Source organism: Tupaia chinensis, unplaced genomic scaffold (assembly GCF_000334495.1).
Source record: "Tupaia chinensis unplaced genomic scaffold, TupChi_1.0 Scaffold000708_1, whole genome shotgun sequence".
Lineage (NCBI taxonomy): Eukaryota > Metazoa > Chordata > Mammalia > Scandentia > Tupaiidae > Tupaia > Tupaia belangeri.
In genome coordinates, this window is record NW_006160231.1 from 226865 (window position 1) to 237975 (window position 11111).

Sequence of the window (11111 nt, forward strand, 5' to 3'; positions counted from 1 at the left end):
CAGGATCTTGGGCACGCATGCACACACGCCTGGCGTGAGTTTAAGCCTCTGGGTCCAGGAACCACGGTCGACTACGTGGGAGTCCAGCGACGTAACCATTATACCATCTGCTGGTCCCCAAATTTCCAACTCTTAGAATTGATCTAAAATGGACATGGTTATTTCTTAGCTATACCACCATGATGCCAAAATAGACTGTCCTCTGAAAGACAGAACATCCCCTTCCAGCTAGACCCCACGCAACAGCACTTCTATCTTGTTTCCCATCAACCATCCACAGTGGTCTTCTTTCCCCTTGAGCCTCTAAGCCCAACTCTCTCTCTCCCCACCGGCGTAATCCTCTTTGCAGGTTTGAAACTGCCCCATGGTGGCCAAGTGCCCACCTATGTTAGCCATGACTTCCCCATCTACCTACTGCAGCCAAATGTTCTACGTGAAGACACGAGGGGGAAGCAGGTCAAGACTGAAAATAGAATTGGGCCTGTCTTCCGGAGAGTGAGTACGGTACAGTGCGGAGAAGATGGCATTTGGAGATAGAAGACCTGGGTTTGAATTTAGGTCCCTCACATTCCTAGTTGTGTAACTGCTTGAGTTGCTTAACTTCTCTAAGCTTCGGTTTTCTCATCTATAAAAGGACTTCTCGGGGCCAGAAGATGGCATGGTGGTTGAGGCACTAGATTTCCACATAGCTGACGGTGGCTCAAGTCTCGGACCTGACGGTGGTTCAAGTCTCGGACCTGGTGGCTTTCTTTTTTTTTTTTTTTGGAGAGGTTTTTGCTATAGGGCACGTGTGCTCACCAGAGAGAGAGAGACAGAGAGATAGAAAGCGAGAAATCACCCCCCAGGGGGGATGGCCACACCACAATCCCTTCTCCTCCATTCTCCTCTCGGGATCTTGGGCACGCATGCACGCACACACACCCAGCGTGAGTCTCAAGCCACCAGGTCCGGGACGCGAACCGCGCTGGACTACATGGGAGTCCACCAACATAGCCATTACGCTAACTGCTGGTCCTGTGGCTTGCTTTCTCACTCCTCCCACTCTGGTCACACTCAAATCAACAAATAAATAAGTAAAATAAAATAAATGATTATTTTTTAAAAAGAAAAAAAAATCAGTAAGGAGAGGTGAAAATAATTTAAAACACAAAAATGGGACCCACCTTGAGGGTTGGGAGGACTCGAGGAGGGGGATGCAGCGTAGTGCCGGCCCTTGACAGGTGCCAGTACATGTCCTCTCCCCCTTGGGAGTCACGTGACTTCTAGATGAGGGGACACAGAAGAGAACTAAGCCAGAGGTGGCTTTGGGGGCTAGAGGGAAGAGACACAAATTACACACTTGGTCGAGGTGGTAGAAACCCTGCCTGGGCACTTACAGATGGGTGCTGACAAATTAGTTAATTTGCTGCTCATGGGATGATTCAAGGACCTGCCTGGAGAGCACTGGGACTTCGGAATGGGTAAGGCTTGATGTCTTTGGCAGAGGTCAACGACCACTTCGGTCATTCCAGGTTCTGCTCCTCCCAGCTACTCCGATGAGTAGAAAACTGGAAATTGTATTAGAAGAGGGAAGAAGGCAACATCTCAAACGTCTCAGACTAGGACATGGGCAGTAGGGCTGGGCACCTCAGTAGGGGGAGGTGCGGTCGACGTGAGTACAGGTGTGTTCTCCGCAGGCTGGGTTAGAGCCAGGGCCTGTCCTGTCTGGGGCTCAGTTTGCATACGGATCTGGGCATGCTTTGCGTGGAGGCGGAAATATTAGAAAGGAGCCAGGAGCCCCAGCGCACTTACCACATTAGCTTCCGTGATTTGCCTTCTAGTCCAGCCCATCCTCCCTGGCTTTAGAAGTGCCCAGGACCCCTTCCAGGGATCCTCCTCCCCACTCATCATCCCATCACTGGAAATGTACAGAAGAGCAGCAGCAGACCAACCTAGGTCCAGACCATGTCCTCCGGCCTTGGGACCTCTTATTACATCTTAGCTGGTTTGTTACATGGGGACTAAAAACAGTGTCTACCTGACAGGGGATTCTGCAGACGAGATAAGGCAGTTCATTTACGGGGCTTAGAATACACCTGACCGACCATCAGTGCTCAACAAATGGTAGCTGTCATTATTATCAGCGGCTCCCCAGACCCTACCTCAGGGCTCCTCTCATAGGGAACGCTGGCGTCCTCTCCCTCATCTCGGACATTGGATGTCCCCTCCAGGAAGGGACAGTACTTTCACCATCAATTTCTCAGGGTTCAGCCGGCACAGGATGGACCCCACTGTTCTGGGTATGTTGTTGGACAGAAAGGCCTTCCACCCAGTCGCTGACGTCCGTGTCCCCACCAGAGTCAACATCTCCTTCGCAAGTTTGGTATCCAAGAAGTGGTAAGTGCTGTCCTCCCGAACCCTCCTTGGCGTCCCTAAGTTTTTCCAGTGTCTAGCCAGGCAGGCCCAAAGCCTTTCACCATACCCTGCTTCTTCCACCGTTGCTGTGGTGTTTGCCACAGCGGGTTCACACAAGGCTGCGTGTGTTCAGGTGAGGTCTAACAGCACGCGGGGCACAACCCCTTTTCTTCCCACCCAGTGACTCTCTACGTTGGCTGCGTAGCAGCACCCAAGACCCACCCCCAATTTTGGTTGAATGGAACCCAAACATAGTTATTTTGTTTTGCTTTTGTTTTTGTTTTTGAGTTTTTGCTGTAGGGAGCACACACTTGTGACAGCAAGAGAAATCACCCCCGCACCAGGGCGATGGTCACACCACAATCCCTTCTCCTCTTATGATTTTGGGCACATACACACATATGCCTAGTGTGATGTTCAAGTCACCAGGTCCGGGGCTCGAACCATACAGTTGGCCATGGGGGAATCTAGCTCATTCACCTCCACACCACCGCTGCCCCTCATAGCTACTTTTTTTAATTGCCAGAGGCATATACTGTTCACTAGAAAGAGACAGAGAGACTGGGGAGAGGAGAGAGAAAGCACCCCCTGTGGGGAATGGTCATACCATGATCTCTTCTCCTCCATTTCTCCATCCCATAAGGATTTGGGGCACACACACAAACATACCTGGCATGTTTTTCAAACCACAAAAGCTGCGGTTCAAGCTACTGTTGCCCATCTGGATCCAGCTCCCTCAACCACTAGGCTATGGGGCCAGCCCGCCATGGGTATTTTAAGCTCCTGAAGGTCTTCCAGGGTATGACTAGAGTTACAAGTGCCACTTCACAGCCCTGTGCTCCACTCTCCTGCCCATGGCCTGACACATCTGTTTCGACCTAACTTTGCCAGTGACCTGTATTATCCTCACAGTATCTCTTTTATGTACCCTGGGGTCAGGGAGGAAATGGAGTTGTGGGGAGGATGGACAAACGTCCTCCAGCCAAAGTGCTGGAAACAGAAAACTCTCCTGGCAGGATGAGCAACTGCTGCTCTGGTCGACATTCCCGTGGCTGGAAATGGTATGGCCAACACTATTCTCTCCCTTCCTTTCCAGTCAGGAAGGATTGAAACTAAGACCTAAGAATTATGGTCGCCTATGTACCTAATACAGCTTTGAAATGTGTGGAGAAATAGAAAAATCTTCTGTAACGCTGAGAGGCTTCAATACACAGCTTCCAAAACTCAAGGACAGGCCCAGCCATGAAGGCTCATGCCTGTAATCCTAGCTAACCCGGAGGATGCAGCAGGAAGGAACTCAGCTTGGAGAGATTCCGTCAAAAATCTCTCTCGGGACCAGCAGGTGGCGTGATGGTTAAGAGCTCTGGGATCCCACATGGCCGACCCAAACCCTACTGCAGCCCCTGTGTCCCAGTCCAGGTCTCCCCTCCCACCCTCGCCCCCCATCAGTCTCCAATCCCAGGAATCTCCTTCCCATTCCTGGGCACAGCTGGCTTTCCTTGGTTCTGCCATTCCTTGTAGGCCCCTCTGTGAGGACTGCACAGCAGGTCCCACCTCGTCTGCCTGATAACTTGGCCCAGTAAATCCTTTCCCAGAGACCCCTGGCTGTCGTGTTGCAGGGCACAATTTATTACCCAGGCCTGGTAGTTTCAAACAGCACAAGCGTATCCTGCCTGTGGAAAGCTGTGACGTCCCAAGGGGAAATCCTCTCACCTCAAGTCCAGTGTGGTGACTGTCCTATTCGAGAACTTTGGATTCCCCTATGTGTTTTCAAAAATGTTTTCTTCCTTCTTCCTTCCTTCCTTCCTTCCTCTCTTTTTCCTCTCTTTTTCCTCTTCTTCTCCTTCTCCTTTTCTCCTTCTCCTCCTTCTTCTTTTACATTTTTGCCATTGGGTGCGTGCACTCACTGGAGAGAAAGAGAGAGAGGCAGTAAGAGGAAAGTGCAAAATCACCTCCCGGGGAATGGCCACACTGCACTCCCTTCTGCATTCTCCTCTCGGGATTCAGGCACACACACGCGCACACACACACACACACACACACACACATGGGGGGAGGGGGGTGTCGAGCTGCTGGATCTGAGATTCTAACCCTAGACATCCAGTCGGCCCGATTCCCGGCTTTTCTACTTGTGTGCCTCTGTCTCTGTGTGATTGTTCTTTCCAAAATCCACCATCGCTCCCACTCTGGGAGGGGGGGGGGTCCTCTCCCCCTTTTTTGCCTAGCAGCTTTCTACAGAAGAGACAGAGAGAGACAGAGACAGGAAGTGAGAAATCACTCCCCAGGGGGATGGCCACACTGCAATCCCTTCTCCTCCATTCTCCTCTCAGGATCTTGGCATGCATGCACACACATCTGGTGTGAGTTTTAAGCCACGGGGTCCGAGACTTGAACCAAGGATCCACTATGTGGGAGTCCAGCGACTTAACCATTATATCATCTACTGGTCCCATTATAATTTTTCATGATCTTCTATTTTATCTTAATACTCTTAATTTATTTTACTATATTTAATTTTATTCTTTTTCTTACTTTGTAATTTGAATTATCAAAAGTATTTTCATTTGGGGCAGCCTCATAGCCTAGCAGTTAAGGGAACCAGATCTCACATGGCTGACCTAGGTTAGAATACCAGACTCGAAGATTTCACAAACAGTGACCAGCAGCTGGCATAATGTCGATGTCGCTGGACTCCCATGTAGTCAACTGCGGTTCGAGTCCCGGACCTGGTGGCTTAAACTCACACCAGCTGCGTGTGTGTGCATGCTCAAGATCCCGAGAGGAGAATGGAGGAGAAGGGATTGTGACGTGGCCATCCCCACTGGGGGGTGATTTCTCGCTTTCTGTCTCTCTGTCTCTCTCTGTTTGTCTGGCGAGCGCACGCGCCCGCCGTATAGCAAATATATATATATACACCAGGCGCATGTGTCTGCCTGCCCCAAATCCCAACAACATGGAGGGATGCAGAAGGGCTTGTGGCATGACCAGGCCCCAAGCAGGAGTGGAGGAAGAGGGGTGTTTTCTCCCTCCCCTTTGTCTCGCTCTAGTGAGCACACATGCCCTCTGGCAAAAAAGAAAAACAAACTCAGTCTGTTTATAAATTTTTACTGAGGACAAGGTCAGCTAAATCCCACAAGTTTTGTTTTCCAGGTTTCTTTGTTCCCCCGCCTTATTTTAGGTTTACTTGTTTATTTCCATGAGAGAAGGACAGGATCTTCAGGTTGTGATCCACCCCCAGCCTCGGCCAGCCCAAACTGAGCGTCCAGGCGGGCACATGCCCGTGTGTGACGCGGGGTGAGGACTGAGCACCTCCCCCCGAGATCCAGCTGCATTACCTGCACTCTGGGCTCTAGCCCCAGCACAGGTCTGGAGAGGTGTTCTCTTCGTTACCTTATAGACGATGCATAAAGTCTTTTTTTATGTCTCTTTGATCAAAAGGCTACTTATTAATATCCATTGATAAGGATATTATGTTTTCATTATTAATTTCCAATTAATTTCTTATTTATGATCAGAGAACATGGCCTTTACATTTAAAACATTTTAGATAGGACCAGCAGAGACATAACAGTTACGTTGTTGGACTCCCACGGAGTCGATTGTGATTCGAGTCCCAGGCCTGGTGACTGAAAACTCATGCCAGCCGCACGTGCGTGCATGTCCAAAATTCTGAGAGAAGTATGGAGGAGAAGGGATTGTGGTGTGGCCCTCCCCCCTGGGGGGTCGTTTCTCATTTTCTTTCTGTCTCTCCGGTAAAAACATGTACCCTATAACAAAAACCTCTCTCTCCCTCCCAAAAAATAGATGTATAGCGCTTTATTTCTGCCTAAATGTATTAGGTTTTTGGGAAAGTCATGATGTGCTTTTCTGGTTTTCTATGCAAAAATGCTTCATGGCTTTCCCGACCACCCAACATGATTGATTTTGTGTGTGTTTTAGAAGATACTTATTCCAGGACCAGCAGTTAGCGTAATGGCTTTGTCGCTAGACTCCCATGTAGTCAACTGCGGTTCGCGTCCCGGACCCAGTGGCTTAAACTCATGCCGGGCGTGTGTGCGTGCGTGCCCAAGATCCCGAGAGGAGAATGGAGGAGAAGGGATGGTGGCGTGGCCATCCCCCCTGGGGGGGTGATTTCTCGCTTTATGTCTCTCTGTCTCTGTCTGTCTGGGCGAGAACATGCACCCTATAGCAAAAACCTCTCCAAAAAAAAAAGAAGATACTTATTCCCAGGGCCAGCCCCGTGGCCTGGTGGTTAAGGCAGCCAAACCCCACAGTCGACCATGTGGTTTGAATCCTGGAGCCCGTGGCCTGAGAAGCATGCTGGGCAAATGAGCATGCCCGAAGTCCTAAGGAGAGACGGGGACAAACTGTGGCATAACCATTTCCCAGGGGGTGCTCTCTCTTCTCCCTCTCTGTCTGTCTTTCTGTCTCTGTCTCTGGCAAGCACACAAGCTCTGTAGCAAAAATCAAAATATATATATTCCCTATTTACATTTACACTATATATGTACATGCAATAAACCGCGCTTATTCACTGCATTATGCAAATCTATATAGTAGCTTATTTTTAGTCTGTTAAAACTCCCAAGAGTTGGGGCTGACAAGTGGCATGGTGGCTAAAGGCACTGGATTCCCACATGGCTGACTGCGGTTTGAGACCTGGACCTAGTGGCTTGCTCTCTCACTTCCCCTTTCTCTCTCTCTCTCTCTCTGTATCTGTCTGGTCAGATTAAAAATAATGAGAATAACAAATGGAATTAAATAAATAAATATATATTTTTTTAAACTCCCAAAAGTGGGGCCAGCAGGTGACGTGGTGGCTAAGGCACTGGACTCCCACATGGCTGACCACGGTTTGAGTCCTAGACCTGGCAGCTTGAGAACAGGTGCATGCCCAAAATCCCAAGAAAAGAATGGAGCAGGGACTGTGGGGTGTCCATTCCCACAGGGCCGATTGCTCATTTTCCCTCTCTTTGTCTCTCTCTGGTGAGCATATACACTATATGGCAAAAAACACACAAATTTTTTTTTATTATTTTTTAAAGGTCTCACATATTTATTACTGAACCAACCTACCAATGCAGAACACGGAAACAAAGTGAAGCATCATTTTTTCCACTAAGACACCCCGCGTGCCCAGGCAGTGGTGGCCATGTTCAGCGTGATCCGGGAGGGCCATAGTGGCCTTGGCTCAGCATAAATACGTGGGCCAGCTCCTGCCCAGCCCCTCAGAGACCCAGCGTGGTTCTTCTCCAGCGTCTCCTCTTGCAGTTGTACCTGATTTTATCACCAGTTTCCATTTGGATCCACTGGGGAATGGGATGATTTTGCTTCTGTTTTTTGGCCAGAAACTGCTTGAGTCCGAAAGTCTTGTGAGAAGATGTAGTGAAGAACAGAATGGCCGCACGCACCACGATGGCGGAGGAAGGCAGAGCAAACATTTCTGGTTCTTAAATTACTTTGTCTTTCTTCCCCCTACCTTCCCCTAATACTGAGCATTTGGATGGGGCCAGCAGGTGGTGTGGTGGTTCAGGCACTGGATCCCCCATGGCAGACCGTGATTCAAGTCCCAGACCTGGCAGTTTGTCACTTTCCCTCTGTGTCTCTGATGAGTGTATGTGCCCGATAGCAAGTTTATTTTTTAAGAATTATTTTATTTACTATTATTATTAGTATTAGTATTATTTGACCAGAGAGACACAGAGAGAGGCAAAGTGAGAAAGGAAGCTGCCAGGTCCAGCCCTTGAACTATGGTGAGCATGTGGGTGTCCAGTACCCCAATCACCACACCACATGCCAGCCCTCCATAGCGAATTTAAAATAATAATAATAACAAATAAAATAGGGGCCAGCAGATGGTGTGGTGGTTACATCACTGGACTCTCACATGGCTGATCACGGTTCGAGTCCCAGAACCAGTGGCTTGAAATTCCCGCAGGGCATGTGCATGCCCAAGACCCTGGGAGAAGAGAGGAGAAGGGATTGCGTCGTGGCCGCCCCCTGGGGGTGATTTCTCGCCTTCCCTCCCACTGTCTCTGACTCTCTCTCTTTCCGGTTAATGCACGTGCTCTAAGACAGAAACCTCTAATAATAATAATAAAGTAAATAAATAATAATTCTTTTGAAAAAACGTGAACTTGTTAATACAATTTAAAATTTTGGCTCCAAAATAATATGATTATTTTCTTTTTAGCTTATTTATCTATCTCCTCCATGAGTGAGACAGAGAGACAACACACCACAGGGTCTTTTTTTTTTTTTTTTTTTTAGTTTCTACTATAAGGTGTGTGTATTCACCAGAGAGAAAGAGAGAAATCACCCCCCAGGAGGATGGCCACACCACAGTCCCTTTTCTGCCACTCTTTTCTCAGAATTTCGGGCATGCATGCACATGTGCCCAGTGTGTTTCCTAAGCCGCCAGGCCCAGAACTTGAACCGCAAAGTTGGCTGAGTGGGACGTAGCCTCCTTAACCACAAAGCCACCGCTAGCCCCAGGTCTAATTCTCATTACAAGACCACGGCCTACTTCAGCTTCTCTCCTTTTTGTCTCTTACCTACAAAGCTTTGCTGTGCTTCCATCGCCTCCTGGCGGGCACACTTCTCAGGGCATCTCTGAAGCAGCGTACTGGGTGCTCTGACTCCTTGTGTTTCTGAAAGTGTCTTCTGTCCTGCCAGGAAATCCCTTCTCGACCAGGTTTAGGTAGAGAATCACAGTGCTCCTCCCCAGTGACGTATCTCTGTCTGTCTCTCTATCTGTTACTCTACTTCCCAATATCTTAGAGAAGAAATACAAGGCCACTCTGATGCTCTCCCTTTTGGAAGTGAGAGAGGAGTTAGACCCACTTCCTGCTAGATAAGCTAAGGCCCCAAAGGAAGTCCCTGTGTTTGTCTTTTTAATGACGTCTCTGTGGTTTTCCTCTCGGGTCTGGTTAATGTACAATATACACCCTCTCAAGTGTCTCTAAGGAATTTATGACTCCTTGCTAATAAGGCAGGAGATAGCACACAGACAGGGTAAAGACCCAAGATGGAGTCACAGTGGCTAAGTCTTCCCAGCCACAAGCTGCCTGCACTGGGACTCACAGCAACTGTAGCTAAGGGCGACGGCTTCTGTTCAGTAACTGCGTTCTAACAGGAAGTACAGGGCACTATGGTCTGCCGACCCCACGAAGAGGGTAATAAGTCACGCAGACTACCCTGTAACCATGTTCTAATGCACACTTCTTATCAGAAAGCCAGCCCGCTGCTCAGACTGCTGGATAAAACCTCATCTCCAGCCCCTTTGGCAACCCATTTGGGCCCCTCTACTGCATAGGAAGCTTTTCCTCCTTCCCTAATAAACTCCACTTTCCTATCCTCTCTGTGTCGGCGTCTCTAATTCTTCATGAGCATAGCACAAGCACCAACACGGGAGTTGGGTCTGATGGCCCAGCACTCCTGCCTCAGAAGGATCATCTGGATGCTTATCAGAATTCGTGTATCCTTGAAATTTAGAAATTTCACTAGGCTATTTATAGATGTTTGTGTATTTTCCTGTCTATGTCTCAATGATCTGAACATTCAAATCTTCTGCTTGGGGAATGCTTTTTTCTAGAATGTAATAACTCTCTCATCTGTTCTTTTTTTTTTTTTTTAAATTATTATTTATTTATTTATTTTCATTTGACCAGACAGTGAGAGAGAGAGGAGAGAAAGAGAGAAAGCAAGCCGCCTGGTCCAGGACTTGAACCTTAGTCCTCCATGTGCGAGTCCAGCGCCCTTAACCACCGTGCCATCTGCGGCCCCATCATCTGTTCTTTTGATGATCTGGAATTTCTGCTCCTCACAGGTTAGGGTCTAGACCTCTCCTCCACACTGTCTTTTCGTTCATGCCGCCATTTCTTTGTGACTGGTTTTGTGTTTTGACGAATCTTTCAGATGATCAATTCAATGCTCAGGAGCAACCATTTCAACTCTCAGTTCATCTACTGAATGTTTTAATTAAAAATAAGTCTGGGGGAAACCAGCAGTTGGCGTAATGGCTATGTTGCTGGACTCCCACGTAGTTGACCGCGTTTTGCGTCCCGGGCTTAAAACTCACACTGGGCACGTGTGCGTGCGTGCCCAAGAACCCGAGAGGGGAATGGAGGAGAAGGGATTGGGGTGTGGCCATCCCCCCTGGGGGTGATTTCTCACTTTCTGTCTCTCTGTCTCTGTCTGTCTATCTGGTGAGCGCACGCGCCCTATAGCAAAAACCCCTCCAAAAAAAAAAAAAAAGTCTGGGTTGGGACCAGCAGTTGGCGTAATGGCTATATCACTGGACTCCCGTGTAGTCGACCGTGGTTTGACCCAGATCCAGTGGCTTAAACTCGCACCAGGCATGTGTGTGTGCGTGCCCAAGATCCTGAGAGGAGAATGGAGGAGGAGGGCTTGCACGTCAATTCCTCACCTCGACTTCAGCCTGCCAGCCTCAGCCTGTCCTGGAAATTTAGCCGCGTGCTCATGTGAGCCAGTTCCTCAAAAGAACTCTCTCTCTCTGTGTCTATCTCCACCTCAGACTATGCATTTATTTCTCTGGAGAACCCTGACGAATTCAGCTGTCCTTCCTGAGATTAAGTCTCTAAGTTTCCTCTGCCTACCTATGATTCTGTCCCCTTCACACCTGTGTAAGTTATACTGACAGATGCTTCTCTCTCTCTCTCTCTCTTTTTTTTTTTTTTTTTTTTTTTTGAGATTTT

General features: G+C 48.6%; 1 protein-coding gene across 1 annotated transcript; it reads right to left on the bottom strand.

Moving 5' to 3' along the window:
- Nucleotides 1–7622: 7622 nt before the first annotated feature.
- On the bottom strand, nt 7623–7835 carry LOC114010087 (putative 60S ribosomal protein L39-like 5). The gene has a single exon (XM_027776710.1). It carries the CDS (start codon nt 7833–7835, stop codon nt 7623–7625), a length of 213 nt encoding a protein of 70 aa, XP_027632511.1.
- Between the last annotated feature and the right edge of the window lie 3276 nt (nt 7836–11111).